At 49.1% G+C, this 20,160-nt stretch overlaps 1 protein-coding gene across 1 annotated transcript in view; it reads right to left on the bottom strand.

The window, feature by feature from the left end:
- Nucleotides 1-208: 208 nt before the first annotated feature.
- The window catches only part of LOC143300570 (uncharacterized), a 217,035-nt gene continuing 197,083 nt past the window's right edge, over nt 209-20,160 (bottom strand). The window contains exons 4-9 of the mRNA XM_076614331.1: nt 16,704-16,958; nt 15,850-15,879; nt 11,541-11,704; nt 8,848-9,106; nt 2,285-2,518; nt 209-1,050 (exon numbers count right to left, since the gene is read on the bottom strand). Coding sequence (XP_076470446.1) covers nt 221-1,050; nt 2,285-2,518; nt 8,848-9,106; nt 11,541-11,704; nt 15,850-15,879; nt 16,704-16,958 — 1,772 coding nt within the window. The 3' untranslated portion in view covers nt 209-220. The remainder of the gene's footprint in view (nt 1,051-2,284; nt 2,519-8,847; nt 9,107-11,540; nt 11,705-15,849; nt 15,880-16,703; nt 16,959-20,160) is intronic.

The raw sequence follows: 20,160 nt of genomic DNA, 5'->3' as shown, positions 1-20,160 counted from the left end.
TTGTAAGAGGTGGTACAATCCCTGCCACGAGGCAGAGGGTTCAGTCTCATCCAGGCAGTCAAGTTGTAAGAGGTGGTACAATCCCCCGCCACCAGGCAGAGGGTTCAGTCTCATGCAGGCAGTCAAGTTGTAAGAGGTGGTACAATCTCCAGAGTGCAGAGGGGTCAGGTCAAGTTGTAAGAGGTGGTACAATCCCCCGCCACCAGGCAGGCCGGTGGTTCTAGGACGGGGGCGAGTCCTTCATGATCTCCTCGTCCATGACCTTGAGGGCCTGCATGGACTTGAGGTACTTGGACTCGGTGGGGAAGGGCTTGGACAGGCCGAGGAAGGGGGTGGGGCGGGGCAGGGAGGAGGTGTAGGGGTAGACCAGGTTGGGATCCTCCATCATCATCCCCTTGGCCCACTGGTTCTGGTACTTGACGCCGTAGTTACCTCCCCCTCCCCCCTCCACGGGCGGCTGGCCGGGCAGCATGGGGGTGGGGGTGGGGGAGGAGGGCAGGTGGGTCATGCCCAGGATGCCGCCCTGCGGGGAGTAGAGGTGAGGGGTAGAGGAGGGGTCGTCCATGGGGTCAGGGGTCATCTCCAGGCTGAGGAAGCGGCGGTACTGGCCGGAGTCGGGTCCCCCCTCCCCCATCTCACCCCCGCCCTCCGTCCCCTGCCCCGTGAAGCTGTAGCGGTGAGGGTTGTCCCTGGGGGTGGGGGTGGTGGCGGGGTTCACGTGCGCGAAGGTCATGTAGCGACCTTGAGGCTGACCTTGACCTTTGGTGACCCCCATCCGGCCCCCGTCCTTGTCCCCGGGTCTGGAGAGGGAGTGGGTGGGGTGGGGGTGGTGGGTGTGGGAGGTGGGGGTGGCAGACATCTCCACGTGCTCCTGACGCGCGCTGAGGTCTCGGGCCTTCTGCTCCTCCTCGCGCTTCTTACGCGCGTGCTGCCTGCGGGAGCGGCACATGATGCACAGACACAGGCACACGCACGTGGCCAGCACGCCGCCCACTGCCCCCAGGATGATCATGTGCAGGGGGATCTGGCCCTCCTCCCCCGCCCCGCCCTCTGTACACAGACAGTGCGCCAACACTTAACGCGGGGTCTTTAGTCGTTACACACAGTTATTTCATCGTCATTATCGATCGATTATCGTTTCACATTTATTTCATCGTCATTATCGATCGATTATCGTTACACAGTTATTTCATCGTCATTATCGATCGATTATCGTCAAGGTCTTCAGTCCGTTACACACAGTTATTTCATCGTCATTATCGATCGATTATCCGTCAGTGTTCAATGCCTATCTCCTCCCTACGTCCGTCGGCACATGTCCAACTTGATCACAGTCGTATGTTTTGTTCACTTTAATCGACATTTACTTCATAACAACTTACTAAAAATAAGTACAAAGCAGACTGCGTGAAAAAAGCAGCAAAAACAAAATGGTAACCACTACTAGGTAAAATAATGATCATAATTATTGTTACTGTCGATCGATTATAATTATCTTTAAGCGTAAAGTCAATTATGGAAGAACACTCGTCTTTATACTATTAACTTTGCACTTAACAAAATTGTACTTCATATGAAACGTATATTTGATACCTTTGAGATGTATATACAAGGCACCCAATTGCACACAAAGTAAATCATCATGATCCTTGTAAACTGAATCCACGGGACTCCCTCTATCCCCCTCCCCCAGCCCCCCCACCCCCACCCTCTACTCCCCAGCCCCCTACCCCTCATACTGCATAGAAAGACAAGCTGCCAAATTCTCCGAGCACTGAACAATGCCATCTTCTCTGTGCATGCGAGACATGAACCCCCGTGGGATCTGGAAAGAACACCAGCCATGGAAGTGCGGTGCCACAGGACAAACGTCAGATACACTGGCTGTATCACCAGTAAACTATCAAAGCAGCACACTGGTCCATAGGAAGATCTGCCGACATTAGTTGAGACCAGAAACTACGTAGGAATGGCCACGGAAAAAAAAACAACCCACCATCTAGTAGCCTTGCTAAAACATCCCCCAAAGAGTTGTTGAGGGAGGGAGACCGAGGGTAAGTCATCCCACAAAACGGACTGCAATATATCAGAATGGACCGGAAACCCATTTGTGGAGACCTAGACTTCGACAGCAGACAGACCTGGAGGAATCTGAACCGACACTTCCGTGTGGGTCACCATGACCCTTGAGTCGACAGGGGAGAAGGATAAGAATACTAATAATGGAAGCAGTAGTAGGACTGATATTACTAATTGTTAATATTGGCAGTAGTTCCAAGCTCACCGTCATCATCACCATCCTCCGCCGAGCCACCCCCGGCCCCGCCACCTCCCGCCGCTCCCCCGTCACCCCCCTCGCCCCTCCCCGGCTTGCCCCGACCCCTCGGCTTGATGCCCGTGTCGGCCGGGCACCCTCTCTCGTCGCGGGCATCGGGGCAGTTGGGCACCCCGTTACAGCGCAGCTCCTGGCCGATACAGAAGTGTCCGCACGACAGGTGGTCCTCCGTGCAGGCGTCCCCTGGAGAGAACATCACAGGGAACAGGACAGGGAGTTATAGTTGTGCTTATGCTTAGTTCACGCTTTTTATATATGCCTGTTTATCTATTTAACAGACATACAATGTGCGTGTAAATGGTACCAACAAATTCAGTATTTATATGTCGGTTTATATGCATATTTAACTAACACGTAACATGTGTATGAACACATTGAAATGCCAAAGGGAAAAAGTGGAAACAAATACATATATATGATTGTTTTTGTTTTTTTTCTTGTGGTTTAAAGATGGGATTATTCTCAATGTATATGATCAATGCCGTTTTCCCTGGTAGGCGTTTCGATAGGGTTGATTCGTTGGTTTGAAGCTGGTTAGGAACCCGGACGTACACAGCATTGTAGTACAATGACTCTTTTTGTTTGATTCTATTACAGACTTCTCTGTGTGAAATACAGGCTGCTGTCCAAGGACATCTGTGTGAAATGCAGGCTGCTGTCCCTGGGAGACATCTGTGTGAAATGCAGGCATCTGTCCCAGGGACATCTGTGTGAAATGCATGCTGCTGTCCACGGAGACATCTGTGTGAAATACAGGCTGCTGTCCCTGGGAGACATCTGTGTGAAATAGAGGCTGCTGTCCCTGGGAGATATCTGTGTGAAATGCATGCTGCTGTCCCTGGGAGATATCTGTGTGAAATGCATGCTGCTGTCCCAAGGACATTGTGTGAAATACATGCTGCTGTCCCAGGGACATCTGTGTGAAATGCAGGCTGCTGTCCCTGGGACATTGCAACACAAGACAATTAAGCACAATACAATTAAATTACAAGAATTACATGACAGTAAAGTACACTACAAGTACAAGACAATTACAGTGCAACACAAGACAATTACATTACAATACAATTACATGACAATACAGTATAAGACTTACATGACAATACAGTACAAGACAATTACAGTACAGTACAATTACATGAAAATACAGTACGCCACAAAGCCACACAACACAGCCACGCCACACCACACCACACCGCCACACCACACCGCCACGCCACACAGCCACACCACACCGCCACACCACACCGCCACGCCACACAGCCACACCACATGACACCACAAAGGCACGCCACACCACACCACACAGTCACACCACACAACACCACACAGCCAAGGCACACCACACAGCCACACCGCAAAGCCACAACACACCGCACATCACACCACACCACACCACACAGCCACACCACACAGCCAAGGCACACCACACAGCCACACCGCAAAGCCACAACACACCGCACATCACACCACACCACACCACCACATCACAAAGCCACACCACAGTCTGGTGTAATGTGCCTTTGTGGTGTGGTGTGGCTGTTTTGTGTGGCTGTGTGGTGTGCTGTGGCTGTGTGGTGTGGCTTCGTGGTGTGGCTGTATAGTGTGGTGTGATGTGGCTGTATAGTGTGGCGTGGTGTGGCTGTGTAGTGTGGTGGTGTGGCTGCGTGGTGAGGTGTGGCTGTGTGGTGGTGTGGCTGTGTGGTGTGGTTTGGCTGTGTGGTGTGGTGTGCCTTTGTGGTGTGGCTGTGTGGTGGGGTGTGGTGTGACTTTGTGGTGTGATGTGGTTGTGTGATGTGGTGTGCCTTTGTGGTGTGATGTGCCTTTGTCGTGTGATGTGGCTGTGTGGTGTGCTGTGGTTGTGTGGTGTGATGTGGCTTTGTGGTCTGATGTGCCTTTGTGGTGTGATGTGGTGTGGCTGTGTGGTGTGGTGTGGCTGTGTGGTGTGGTGTGGTGTGGCTGTGTGGTGTGGTTGTGTGGTGTGATGTGGTGTGGCTGTGTGGTGTGGTGTGGTTGTGTGCTGTGGTGTGGCTGTGTGGTGTGATGCCTTTGTGGTGTGGTGTGGCTTTGTGGTGTGGTGTGCCTTTGTGGTGTGGTGTGGTGTGGCTTTGTGGTGTGGTGTGCCTTTGTGGTGTGATGTGGTGTGGCTGTGTGGTGTGGCTGTGTAGTGTGGTGTGGTGTGGTGTGGCTGTGTGGCGTGGTGTGGTTTGTCTGTGTGGTGTGGTGGTGTGGCTGTGTGGTGCGCTGTGGCTGTGTAGTGTGGTGTGGTGTGGCTGTTGTGGTGTGGTGTGGCTGTGTGGTGTGGCTGTGTGGTGTGGTGTGGTGGTGTGGTGTGCCTTTGTGGTGTGATGTGGTGTGGCTGTGTGGTGTGGTGTGCTGATGTGGTGTGGCTGTGTGGTGTGGTGTGGTGTGCTGATGTGGTGTGGCTGTGTGGTGTGGTGTGGTTTTGTGCTGTTGTGTGCCTTTGTGCTGTGGTGTGGTGTGGCTGTGTGGTGTGATGTGGTGTGGTGTGGCTGTGTGATGTGGTGTGCCTTTGTGGTGTGATGTGCCTTTGTGGTGTGATGTGGTGTGGCTGTGTAGTGTGTTGTGTGGCGGTGTGGTGTGGCTGTGTGGTGTGGTGTGGCTGTGTAGTGTGGTGTGGTGTGGCTTTGTGGTGTGGCTGTGGTAGTGTGGTGTGGCTGTGTGGTATGGCCACACACAGCCACACCACACTACACAGCCACACCACAAAGGCACACCACACCACACAGCCACACCACACCACACAGCCACACCACAAAGGCACACCACACCACACAGCCACACCACAAAGGCACACCACACCACACAGCCACACCACACCACACTACACAGCCACAGCCACACAACCACACCACACTACACAGCCACACCACAAAGGCACACCACACCACACAGCCACACCACACTACACAGCCACAGCACACCACAAAGCCACACCACAAAAAACAGCCACACCACACCACACAGCCACACCACACAGCCCACCCACAACCACACGACACAACACAGCCACACCACACTACACACCACACTACACACCACACTACACAGCCACACCACACCACACCACAAAGGCACATTACACCAGACAGCCCACACCACATCACACCACAAAAGGCACACAACACCACAAAACCACACAACACCAGCCACATCACACCACACAACCACACCACACAGCCACACATCACACCACACAGCCACACATCACACCACAAAGGCACACCACACCACACAGCCACACCATATCACACCACACCACACCACACAGCCACACCATATCACACCACACAGCCACACCACACTACACAGCACACCACACAGCCACACCACACCACACCGCCCACACCACACCACACCGCCACGCCACACTACACAGCGACACCACACCACACTACACAGCCACACCACACAGCCACACCACACCGCACACCACACCACACAGCCACATCACATCACAAAGTCTGGTGTAATGTACCTGTGGGGTGGGGTGGCTGTATGGTGTGGTGTGGCTGGTGGTGTGGCTTTGTGGTGTGATGTGGTGTGGCGGTGTAGTGTGTGGTGGTGTGGCGGTGTGGTGTGGTGTGGCTGTGTGGTGTGGTGTGGCTTTGTGGTGTGGCTGTGGTGTGGCTGTGTGGTGTGGTGTGCCTTTGTGGATTTGGTGTGCCTTTGTGGTGTGGTGTGGTGTGCTTGTGTGGTGTGCTTGTGTGGTGTGATGTGGTTGTGGCTGTGTGGTGTGGTTTTGTGATGTGGTGTGGCTTTGTGGTGTGGTGTGGCTGTGTGGTGTGATGTGCCTTTGTGGTGTGATGTGCCTTTGTGGTGTGATGTAGTGTGGCTGAGTGGTGTGATGTGCCTTTGTGGTGTGGTGTGGCTTTGTGGTGTGATGTGGTGTGGTATGTGGTGTGGCTGTGTGGTGTGGTGTGGCGGTGTGGTGTGGCTGTGTAGTGTGGTGTGGTGTGGCTTTGTGGTGTGGCTCTGTAGTGTGGTGTGGCTGTGTAGTGTGGCTGTGTGGTGTGGTATGTGGTGTGGCTGTGTAGTGTGGTGTGGCTGTGTGGTATGGCCACACACAGCCACACCACACCACACAGCCACACCACACAGGCACACCACACCACACAGCCACACCACACCACACAGCCACACCACACTACACAGCCACAGCACACCACACAGCCACACCACACTACACAGCCACACCACACCACACCACACAGCCACACCACACAGCCACACCACATCACACCACAAAGGCACACCACACCACACCACACAGCCACACCACACCACACAGCCACACCACACCACACAGCCACACCACACCACACAAAAAGAGCCACACGACACAGCCACACCACATCACACAACAAAGGCACATCACACCACAAAGGCACGCCACACCACACAGCCACACCACACAGCGACACCACATCACACAGCCACACCAGACAGCCACAGCCACATCACACCACAAAGCCTGGTGTAATGTGCCTTTGTGGTGTGGCTGTGTAGTGTGGTTTGGCTGTGTGGTATGCTGTGGTTGTGTGGTGTGGTGTGGTTTTGTGCTGTGGTGTGCCTGTGTGGTGTGGTGTGATGTGGTGTGGCAGTGTGGTGTGGTGTGGTGTAGTGTGGTGTGGCGGTGTGGTGTGGCTGTCTAGTGTGGTGTGGTGTGTCTTTGTGGTGTGGTGTGGTGTGGTGTGGCTGTGTAGTGTGGTGTGGTGTGGCTGTGTGGTGTGGTGGTGTGGCTGTGTGGTGTGGTGTGGCTTTGTGGTGTGGTGTGGTGTGGCTGTGTGGTGTGGTGTGGCTTTGTGGTGTGGTGTGGTGTGGCTGTGTGGTGTGGTGTGGTGTGGCTGTGTGGTGTGGCTGTGTGGTGTGGTGTGGCTTTGTGGTGTGGTGTGGTTTTGTGCTATGGTGTGCCTGTGGTGTGATGTGCCTTTGTGGTGTGGCACAGCCACACCGCAAAGTCACACCACACTACACAGCCACACCACACCACACAGCCACACCACACCACAAAGGCACACCACACCACAAAGCCACACCACACCACAAAGGCACACCACACCACAAAGGCACACCACACAGCCACACCACACAGCCACATCACACCACACAACCACACCACACCACACAGCCACACCACACCACACAGCCACACCACACCACACCACACAGCCACACCATATCACACCACACCACACTACACAGCTATACCACACCACACCACACCACACAGCCACACCACACCACAAAGCCACACCACAAAGCCACACCACACAGCCACACCACACCACATTACACAGCCACACCACACAGCCACACCACACCACACAGCCACACGACACCACACAAAAAGAGCCACACGACACAGCCACACCACAGCACACCACACAGCCACACCACAAAGCCACACCACACTACACAGCCACACCACACCACACAGCCACACCACATCACACAACAAAGGCGCACCACACCACACCGCCACACCACACCGCCACACCACACTACACAGCCACACCACAAAACCACACCACAAAGGCACATCACACCACACCACACTACAGAGCCACAGCACACCACACCGCCACACCTCACCACACCACACAGCCTCGCCACACCGCAATGTCCACATCACAGCCACACCACACCACACCACACCACACTACACAGCCACACCACACTCCACACCACCCCACCAGCGTGGACCAACACACCATCCCCATGTAAGGTTTGTGCTGCACAACACTGCCCCTACAACACACACACACCTAACACAAAAATCCCACCTACTGACTATTGACACGTACACACACACACCCACCCCTAACCCTGAACACATGTCTACACCTTTTCTCACACACATACCCTCCCGAACACACTGAATATGGTATAGTGATGTGGTATGGTATAGTGGTGTGGTGATGGTATGTCTGTGTGGAGTCTACTTTTGTATGTTTGGGTGCTGGATGTATGTACAGGTGTCTATTTTTTGGGTGTATATGGGTATGTTGTGTGTGTGTGGGTGGGTGTGTAGGTGTCTGCTTTTGTATGAGTGTAAGTATAGGTGTGGTTTTTTGGGGTGGGGGGGGAGTATGTCTGGGTGTCTGTGGTGTTGTACGTTTTAGTTTGTAATTTTGTGGCGCAGATGTGTGTGTGTGTGTAGGACTAAATGTGTAGGTATCCTTGTGGTGTTGGATACATCACTGTTGTCACAATGTGTGGGTTAGTTGTATCCAACCATTGTTTAAAGCCCTTTGATGGTCATCCTATGGGATGATTACCTGTGTTTAAAAAAAAAAAAAAAAGTTTTTAACGTAACAAAGTAATTTATTTTGGATTTTATGTGTACCTCTGGTGAGAATGAGATATGAATACCGAAGGTCACACATTAGAGCTTTGAGGAAAAACAACAACTAAACAGTATATATACACAAAAACCTACACCCGGTAAACGCGCAAATCCACACACACACACACCACGCACCCCCTACCTGTGCGGACCAAGGAGTACACCATCTCCAGGTCAGGCTTGTGGTGCAGAGCATTGCCGTACAGCCGCACGAAGACCCGGTTGCTGTGCGAGGTCAAGGCCACGGCCTGGGGGTCAAGCTGGGGGTCATCGTCGCCACACAGACGGCCCTTGCGGTCAGCGGGGAGGGTGGTGGCCTGGTAGATGGCCACGTAGCTGATGTCACAGCGGGCAGGGTTGCTGCCCCCGCCCCGGGCCATCTTCACAGTCTGCAGGTGGATCTGGGGGGAGGGCACACAACGGGGTGTTAATACTGAGGCCATAGCCCCTCGGTGAAGGGGGCACATTGTAAGAGGATAAAATAAATATATATATGTTGAAAAAAAAAACCCCAACCCAAACATGACACAGTAAATCGACCAAAACTAACTATGCCATTCAACAACATTTACGAAGTAAAAATTCGTAATATGTCAAACCCTAACATTCAAATGTGGAAAAATTATACAACAGTTGACTCGTACCTTGAGGAAGTAGTGTGGGAGGGGGGGGGGGGAGGGTAAAGACTCAGAGTGGTTCACTGAAGGTCCAGGCGCACCACTAGCTTTTTACACCACCAATTAATGAGTTGCCCTTCATGTACACACATGAAAACGTTTCGTTTAAAGAGAAACCAAATAGCATTCCACGTCTCTTGAACGCTATATAAATGTCTACGGTCAAGAATGTATATTTATTCATTTATCTATGTATTCATTTTTTATTTATCCACTGTTTTTGGTTACGACCAGTTTACACTGATGTAGATGTACGCGCGCTGGGCATTCAGACGATAGAACAGCAATGAATCCTGGTGTATGCGTGTTGTAAACCGAACCAAGAGATGTCCAGTGTCCCAACCTGGTGATCCTGTCCACCACACCACCGCCACCCTCACACAGCATCCAACCCACGTACGTAATGATAGACAGCTCGACTCTGAGGACTGTCAGTTTGTTTCAAGGTTCAAAGCGTGCTGATTGATCCATAAACGCTGCACCGCATCGGCTTAGGAATAAAGGAGGAGGAGGAGGAGACGTATGACCTTGGCATAAACCCATCGAGCTGTCAGGCCTTGACAGCCTAACCAAAGGTAAAACAGGCACGTGGGGCATATGTCTCTATCAGGCACGTGGGGCATATGTCTATCAGGCAGGATCTACAGCATCCATCCTAAAAAAAAAAATGAGGTGAGACATCCATCTCCAGATCTATGGCATCTATCATGTTTACAGGGAAAAGAAAGTGATGTGAGGTATCCATAAATATAAGACAGGATCTATGGCATCTATCCTGTTTACAGGAAAATATGACATGAGGCATCTATCTCTATCAAACAGGATCTATGGCATCTATCCTGTTGACAGGAAAATATGACATGAGGCATCTATCTCTATCAAACAGGATCTATGGCATCTATCCTGTTGACAGGAAAATATGACATGAGGCATCTATCTCTATCAAACAGGATCTATGGCATCTATCCTGTTTACACGAAAATGTATGAGGCATCCATATCTATGGCATCTATCCTGTTTACAGGAAAATGTATGAGGTATCCATATCTACCAGACATGATCTATGGCATCCTGTTTACCTCTATCAGGCACGTGGGGCATATGTCTCTATCAGGCAGGATCTACAGCATCTATCCTAAAAAAAATGTGAGACATCCATCTCCAGATCTATGGCATCTATCCCGTTTACACGGAAAAGAAAGTGATGTGAGGTATCCATCTATATCAGACAGGATCTATGGCATCTATCCTGTTTACAGGGAAATATGACATGAGGCATCCATCTCTATCAAGCAGGATCTATAGCATCTATCATGTTTACAAGGAAAAGAAAGTGATGTGAGGTATCCATCTATATCAGACAGGATCTATGGCATCTATCCTGTTTACAGGAAAATATGATATGAGGCATCTATCTCTATCAAACAGGATCTATGGCATCTATCCTGTTTACACGAAAATGTATGAGGCATCCATATCTATGGCATCTATCCTGTTTACAGGAAAATGTATGAGGTATCCATATCTACCAGACATGATCTATGGCATTCTGTTTACATGACCGCAACCGAGGTCCTGGCCCAAAGCCGAAGAAGGGGAGAGCAACACGGATAAACTTCATCAACACGTGGTGCCTGCTGCTCTATTCGTGCCTCGCTGAGAAAGGGGAGGTAATCAGTTCCCTTGACTGGCCCACGGACCATGGCAGACTGGGTCTGAGTGAATCAGTGAGGGAGTAACTTGGTTAGTGCTCTGCCGTGACGTCATAACTGTCGTCGGCGCCGCTGGGCGGTGTGGTGCACGTGCCGAATCACGTCAGATTATGACCCCTGCACTGCTGCATTGCGGGGACTTGGCTAGTGGGTGGCCTTGTGGAGACCACACAGGGACAGCTGGCTGTTGACTGCAGACAGTCACACTTCTAGCGCACAGTGTCCAAACGCCACAGATCTTTTCAATCACTGACAACAGCTGTACGCCGGTTTGGAGCGTTTACCATCAGCTTTCCTACAAAAAGTGAATCGATGTTTGTAAAGCTCTTCGGTCTTTGTCTGTGACCGAGGATAGGCGCTGTATAGGTATATCTAATTATAATGACTATCAGACGCAGTGTATGGTTTAAAAGACTAAGCGGCAAAGGAGCCCCGAGCAGCCGTACCGTGTTGCCTTGGTCAGTGAAGATCTCCCAGGTGCAGTCCACAGGTCTGTTCCGGGGGTAGTTGGGGTCCGACACGTCACCGAAGGGCACCTCCTGTGACGTCAGCACGCCATCCGGATTGTCCGGACCCAGCTTGATGGGAATGCGGCACACTGTGGACATGACTGTAACACCACGTCACATCACACACTGTGGACATAACTGTAACACCACGTCACACACTGTAACACCACGTCACATCACACACTGTGGACATGACTAACACCACATCACACACTGTGGACATGACTGTAACACCACATGACTGTAAAACCACGTCACACACTGTGCACATGACTGTAACACCACATGACTAACACTACATGACTAACACCACGTCACACACTGTGGACATGACTAACACATCACATCACACACTGTGGACATGACTGTAACACCACATCACACACTGGACATGACTGTATCATCACATCAATATACTGTGGACATGACTGTAACACCACATCACACACTGTGGACATGACTGTAACACCACATCACATCACACACTGTGGACATGACTAACACCACATCACATCACACACTGTGGACATGACTGTAACACCACATCACACACTGTGGAAATGACTAACATCACATGCTGTGGACATGACTGTAACACCACATCACATCACACACTGTGGACGGACATGACTGTAACACCACATCACATACTGTAACACCACATTACATCACACACTGTGGACATGACTAACACCACACACTGTAACACCATATCACATACTGTGGACATGACTGTAACACCACATCACACACTGTGGACATGACTGTAACACCACGTCACACACTGTGGACATGACTGTAACACCACGTCACACACTGTAACACCACGTGACTGTAACACCACATCACATCACACACTGTGGACATGACTAACACCACATCACACACTGTGGACATGACTGTAACACCACATCACACGCTGTGGACATGACTAACACCACATCACACACTGTGGATATGAATGTAACACCATATTGTGACTAATACCACATCACACACACTGTGGACATAACTGTAACGCTACCACACAACGACCATTGGTGTAATGTAGTGGGGGTGTAGGTAGGTGTGTGTGTGTGTGTGTGGAGGGGGAGGGGCGTTACAAAATCCCATAACATTTCATTATGGAAAATGCAGTGTTTTGTTTATCTTTTTCATGAGAGAGAGAGAGAGAGGGGGTGGGCAGGGGGAGGGGGGGGGGCAAGACATACTCTTCATTAACGTGGGTAATAGATAAGCAATTAACATGCTGTTTTACACCCCGCCCTCGCTGTAAAGAATGGATAAAGCCTAAGAAGCAAAAAACAGCAAAAGGAAACAAATGTCGATATATATATATATATATATATAGAGAGAGAGAGAGAGAGAGAGACTGATAGACAGACACACGGAGACAGACAGAGAGAGAGAGAGAGACTGATAGACACACGGAGACAGACAGACACAGAGAGAGAGAGAGAGAGAGAGACTGATAGACACACGGAGACAGAGAGAGAGAGAGAGAGAGAGAGAGAGAGACTGATAGACACACGGAGACAGACAGACAGAGAGAGAGAGAGAGTGACCGATAGACAGACACACGGAGACAGACAGAGAGAGAGAGAGAGAGAGAGAGAGAGACTGATAGACACACGGAGACAGACAGAGAGAGAGAGAGACTGATAGACACACGGAGACAGACAGAGAGAGAGAGAGAGAGAGAGAGAGACTGATAGACAGACACACGGAGACAGACAGAGAGAGAGAGAGAGAGAGAGAGACTGATAGACACACGGAGACAGACAGAGAGAGAGAGAGAGAGAGAGAGACTGATAGACAGACACACGGAGACAGACAGAGAGAGAGAGAGAGAGAGAGACTGATAGACAGACACACGGAGACAGAGAGAGAGAGAGAGAGAGAGAGAGAGAGAGGGGTGGGGATGCATCCGAAACCTCAGTGCGTGCAAGTTTAGTGTGATAATTAACACACACAGAGAAGACACGCACGCTGTAACATCAACCAATTCTTTCTCCCATGTACACATGCTTTGCGGAACAGCACACACACACACACACACACACACACACACACACACACACACACACACACCAAAAAACAACAACAACAAACGAAAAACCTATTATATACAAATGGGAAACTGTGCCGTAGAGAAAAGAATGAGAAGGGGAGAGTGAAAGAGGGCCGAGTGTGTTGGTGATGCGTGTTTATTGGTTACTACCTGGCTGGGAGAGAGAGAGAGAGAGAGAGAGAGAGTTCATATTCTGCCGCTCAAAATAGTGCCCCCACGTGTGCCGACATCAAACGAAAGAGTTCACGCTTCAGCAACAATGAGTGTTGTGTACCGGGCGTTTTATGGCGCCACGGTGTGTGTAACTGCTGGGGAGTTAGTTGTGCCTGCCTTTCCTTTATATTCTTTTTTTGGGTGGAGTTTTTGTTCCTAGTAGTGCAATACTTTCGCATGAGACAAACAATGCATGTGCATGTGCACGTGCTCTGCATGCATGCGAGACAGAAAGTCAGAAGAAAAAGAGGCAGAATCGGTTGATCTCTGACTTGTGATCCAGTGCTGGCCAGTGATAGGGTCGGAGGCCTCGTTTCGGCATGGTGATGTGAACTTGGGAAATACACAGTACCCCGAATTTCCCCACATCACCCAGGTGTGGGATGGCCACCTGATACCCACGCTCGGTGCCGGCGCCAGTAGTAATTATTTCGGTTTCCCCTGTATCTCATCCTGCCTTTGTCTGTGTACGACTATACTCGCTTTAGGTCTTTACAATCACCAGGTCAATCCCTTCACAGTTACTCCACCTTTCTCACAACAGGTTGTGTGTGTCAGTGATGAAAAGTTTCTTTGGCAAGACATTCCCTTCTGTTTGTTAGTGGACGTTTATCTTCTGTCTTAAATGACTTTGTCAAGTGTGTGTAGGTGTGGGCCACTCGCCTCAGTGACTCTTTCTGAAGCAGTTATAAGGTTGTTATACTTAGTTGTTATCTTTTAGTGTGACACTCCAAATTGAAGGAAGGAAGGAATTTTTGTTTAATGTCCCGTCACACATATCGGTGATTGAAGACATTTTGTAAAAGTATTTATGAATACATCTGAGTATTATCGGTTAGAAGGGGTGGGAGATGTGGATGAATGGAGGGTTGGGGGAAACTGGGCAAATGAGGGTAAAAATGTGGGTGAAATTTGAAAGAAAAACAAAACAAACAAACAAAAAAAAAACCCCTCTCAATACAGTTACAGGAAATTACTTAAAGGGCTTCGTAAAAGAGAAGTCGTTAAACTGACAAGCGAAACAACTGATAATGAATGCAAAAAGTCAAAAAAATCAACGTTCTCAGTCACTTGTGAAGACACACTTTCGTGTACAAAGGCTTCATCAAGCTACAGTGAAAAATTATATGCTCAATTGTCAGGTTATTAAAGCATATACACTTGACATTAGAACAATACTTGGTCCGTAATGAATTTGATAATAGTCTGAGAGCTAAGCTCAGAATTGGTCTGCGAATCGGACCAAAGTCTGAGAGAGTCAACTGACGAGGTTTTAGACTTGAATTCAAGCACCTATAAAAGTCTCTTTCTAGTATATTGCTTATTACCTTGTATGACAATGGGCAATATACTTTTATACTATCTATATGATTTTTTGCTCCCCTTTTTGCTGCCCTATCTGCTTGGTCGTTATAACGGTTGTTATACTTAGTTCTTATCTTTTAGTGTGACACTCCAAATTGACTGCCGTTCGCCGTAGTGCAAACGGTTCCCATGCCAACTGAAACGAAGGCGTTGATTTTCGTTTCATGGTTAATTTGGTTGAAACGGACTTTTCGCAGTGCTAGACTTGAACACTGAACAAAGTGTGCAGTGACTTCCACCAAACCAACAGAATGCGGGATTCAGAGTGAAGAGGAATGGATGCGTAAAACATGATGAGGGAGAGAGAGGGGAGAGAGAGGGGGTGAGGGAGAGAGAGGGGGGAGGGAGAGAGGGGGAGGGAGAGTGAGAGGGGGAGGGGGAGAGAGAGGGGGGAGAGGGAGAGAAAGAGAGAGAGGGAGAGAGGGAGAGAGAGAGAGGGAGAGACAGACACACAGACAGAGACGGAGAGAGCTAGAGAGTGACAAATAGAGAAAAAAATAGGGGGCGGGAGGGGGGGGAGGGGGGAGTAGGTGGGGGTGGGGGGTGGGTTTGCAGTCTCATCCACAGAAATGGATCAAACTAAAGTCAAAACCTCACCTTTGCTCAAGGACGTCCCGTCGTCTTGTGCTGAAACAAAAGCAGAAATCCGTGTACCTCTTCAAGCCAAGGAAAACTATCAGTATCTCTTCTGATATTTCTGGTCTTGAATCTTAGCACAAATTGTACACAGTCTGCCCACAGCACAGTAAACCCATACACTCGAAAGTCAGAAAATGCTACAATCCTTGTTCAGGTGAAAGTACAGATTAAACAAATGAATAAAAAATATGTGGTATAAAGTGTAGTCCTGGTATGTCGACTAAAAGGAGGATCTGCCAGTAAATAACATACAAAATGTAATATGAAGTGACCGAAAATCACGAAGATGACATTATGACAATAGGGGTAAAAACATAAAATGAAACCTTTGAATCATGTAAACGTAATCCAGTCATAATGCGCGTTAAGGCGTAAACATATAATTCAAAAGTAGCTTGACCTCTTTGTTAGTCTTATTCTTAGCTGCCTGAATGTAATGGTTAGCATAAGCACTCGCTATAAATATGCCTGAATCAAACGGCAAACAAACTTACGGGGCATGCATGCGTGAGAACTGTCTGTTGAGAGTGTGCAAATACCAGCTAACACAATCACCATGAACCTGAACCTCAAAATGGCTAAATACCAGCTCACACAATCACCATGAACCTGAACCTCAAGACGGCCCAACACCAGCTCAATCACTATGAACCTGAATCTCCAGAAGCACCAACACTGTAACCTTGACCCCTCAAGCAGAACCAACAACACGTTTCTTCTAACTGTGGTCCTTGTGGTAGGAAGAGTACAATTAGACCCAGATACCAGCTCCGACACTATAACCCTGACCCTCAAGCAGCACCAAGACTCACTGTGGTCCTTGTGGTAGGAGTAGATGGCCCGGAAGCCGCCGTACTGCAGCAGGTCGTCCGTCTTGAAGCGCAGCCACAGGAAGCGGTTGGTGGAGTCGATGAGCGGCGGGAACATGGCGCCACAGAAGCGGTCGATGAGCGGGGAGTAGGCGAAGGGCCCGTCCCGCACCTCCAGGAAGTCGTACTTGCAGTCCTCGGACTGCTCCAACGTGAACTGCTCCCGGAAGTCCAGCTGGATGGTGAAGCCAGGGGGCGCTGTGCCGGACAGAGGACAGAGGTCACTGTCACATTGATGGCATGTCTGTTTGTCTATCTATCTACCTACCTACCTACCTCTCTGTCTGTGTCTGTTTGTCTGTCTGTATATCTGTATATCTGTCTGTCTGTATATCTAACTGTGTCTGTCTATATATCTAGCTATCTGTCTGTCTATATATCTATCTGTCTGTCTGTGTCTGTTTATATATCTAGCTATCTGTCTGTGTACCCGTCTGTCTATCTGTCTATCTACCTACTCATCTCTCTGCTCTGTCTATACGCACAATCTTTTGGTGTTTGTTTTGTATCTGATTTATATCAAGTTGTTTTTTTTTACCACAACATACTTCTCAAAGTGAAATTCGGGCTGCTCTGCCCTTGGAGAGCTTATCGCCACAGTGCAGCGCCACTAAAACACACACACACACACACACACACACACACACACACACACACACACACACTATTCTTACTCTACATTCTGTGGTACTGATAATATCCGCTGACGATAACGACTGAAACGGCAAGGGGAAGTGGGAGTTGGTGGGTGGGGGTGGGGTGCTACAATCACATCATCTTGCGCTTTGGTGAACAGAGGCAGACGCGGACATCTTGGTTGCTGCCCTAACGAGCTTCAAAACGGCCACGGGAAGTCATCCCCAATACACAGCTACAGAAGGCAGACACTGCTTCTGCGTAAGGTCCACGTCATCCTCAGCCACTGTGACCACGTGAGGTGTGAATGGTTACTGACAGGGACAGAAATACAGACTCTCTCAGACTTTGGTCCGATTCGCAGACCAATTCTGAGTTTAGCTCTCAGACTATTACCAAATTCATTACGGACCAAGTATTGTTCTAATGTCAAGTGCATATGCTTTAGTAACCTGACAATTGAGCATATAATTTTTAACTGTAGCTTGATGAAGCCTTTTGTACACGAAAGTGTGTCTTCACAAGTGACTGAGAACGTTGATGTTTTTGACTTTTTGCATTCATTATCAGTTGTTTCGCTTGTCCGTTTAACGACTTCTCTTTTACGAAGTCCTTTAAGTAATTTCCTGTAACTGTATTTAGAGGGTTCTTTTTTGTTTTGTTTTGTTTTTCTTCCAAATTTCACCCACATTTTTACCCTGATTTGCCCAGTTTCCCCCAACCCTCCATTCATCCACACCTCCCACCCCTTCTAACCGATAATACTCAGATGTATTCATAAATACTTTAACAAAATGTCTTCAATCACCGATATGTGTGACGGGACATTAAACAAAAAATTCTTCCCTTCACCCCCAATCAAGTTCAAAATAGTTCTAAACACCTCGTCATCATCAATCATCATCTTATTTGCAGGTGTCGGATTCCTGGATTAAATGGCTACCCAACTCATTCTCATCGAGAAGTTCGAGCGCGCACATTGATGACAAATCTGACATGAGTCCTAGTTCTTTCACCCTGTTCTCTGAGAGAGAGACAGAGTGAGAGAGAGAGAGAGTCACAGAGAGAGACAGAGACAGAGAGAGAGTCACAGAGAGAGACAGAGACAGAGAGAGAGAGAGACAGAATGAGACAGAGAGAGAGACAGAGACAGAGACAGAAAGATGCATGTTTAATGGTGCCTGCCTGTATTATCCTTTTCTCTGTCTACTCCTCACACCCTAAATGCTTGTTTTCCATCACGAAGAGCTCTGGTAATGGCGTCTGACTGGAAAACCGATATATATATATATATATATATATATATATATATATATATATATATATATATATATATAACCTAAACTGATATTTGGTCTAGTTAGCATTTTAGTTTGCGATGCGAACCATTTTGTAGGCGGTTAATTTCTTGTTTCAATGTCCTTGATGTAATGAATTCCGGGGCTGTTTTTTTGTTTTTTTTCAAGTGTCCTGCATTTTGCAACGCATGCAGATGTACATTTAGTACGGCTGCAGGGACAGAGCAACAGCCAGTTTCCTTTGCTGATTCGGCTGATGAGTGTGTGTGTGTGGATAAACTATTGTTAATATTTTGTTTAAAACCCATTTTAAGCAGTACTGTATTTTCTGTCTGTCTCTCTGTCCCTCTGTCTCTCTCTCTCTCTCTCTTTCTGTCGCTCAATCCTTTTGCCTCTCTCTCCCCCACCCCGCCCCCCTCCCCGCCCCCACAAAGTAGCTCTCATGAAGTACAGCTACACAGAACAGGGTGTTTTGCTGTGGGAACGCGTGCACGCACCAACAGGCGGGGGCACGTGAAAGCACACCTGTGGCACATTATGAGTCCATCATCAGCCCACTGTGCACCACATTCCGAGGGCAGGGGGCAGGGGGGGGCTGGGGGCAGGGGGGGCTGGGGGCAGGGGGAATGTGGTGGGGGGTAGGGGGAAGGGGGGGGGGACTAGCACCCCGCGCACTCTGCAGTCACTGACGGACTCTTATCTCAGGATCTTCATCAAGGCACGCGTGCTGTAGGGACGAGATAAGATCGTACCGTGACCTTTTTGTCTGTAGAATAGCTACCACCAAGCCACCAACAGAATGCCGGATTCAGAGAGAAGGGTTGAATGGATGTATAAAGAGAGAGAGAGAGAGAGAGAGAGAGAGAGAGAGAGAGAGAGAGAGAGAGAGAGAGAGAGAGAGAGAGAGCTCAGAACTCAAAACGTTTTTATTCAAGGATTAAGATTTCAGGCATTGCCTGTTCTTCCAATCTGTCCTTGCTAATCTACATCTGTTCCAAATAGCACACACAGGTCAATGAAGGGAAAAGATATGCATGCAGAAGGACATGCATAATGAAGAAAACAACCCTCGCCCCCCCGGCCCCCCAACCCCCACCCACACACACACATGCATACACACACGCGCGCGCGCACACACACACACAAACAGATTGACAGATGGATGGGAAAGTGAGTCACACACACACACACACACAGAGAGAGAGAGAGAGAGAGAGAGAGAGAGAGAGAGAGAGAGAGAGAGAGAGAGAACACTGAACACTTTAATGTCAATAGCTTTACAGCCCTAATGACATGGGGGTTCATAATACAAATAACAACATGCATCAATAGTCATAATATTGATGAAAACCAAAGCCAAAACGAAATCAATCAATCTGTGCAACAAAGTGCAGTTCGACCATCCATTCAAAGTAATGGCATGTAGTGAGAAGAGAGAGAGAGAGAGAGAGAGAGAGAGAGAGAGA

This window comes from Babylonia areolata, chromosome 26 (assembly GCF_041734735.1).
Source record: "Babylonia areolata isolate BAREFJ2019XMU chromosome 26, ASM4173473v1, whole genome shotgun sequence".
Lineage (NCBI taxonomy): Eukaryota > Metazoa > Mollusca > Gastropoda > Neogastropoda > Buccinidae > Babylonia > Babylonia areolata.
Note: the sequence above shows the minus strand (reverse complement) of the source record. Positions and strands in the feature narration are given on the sequence as shown.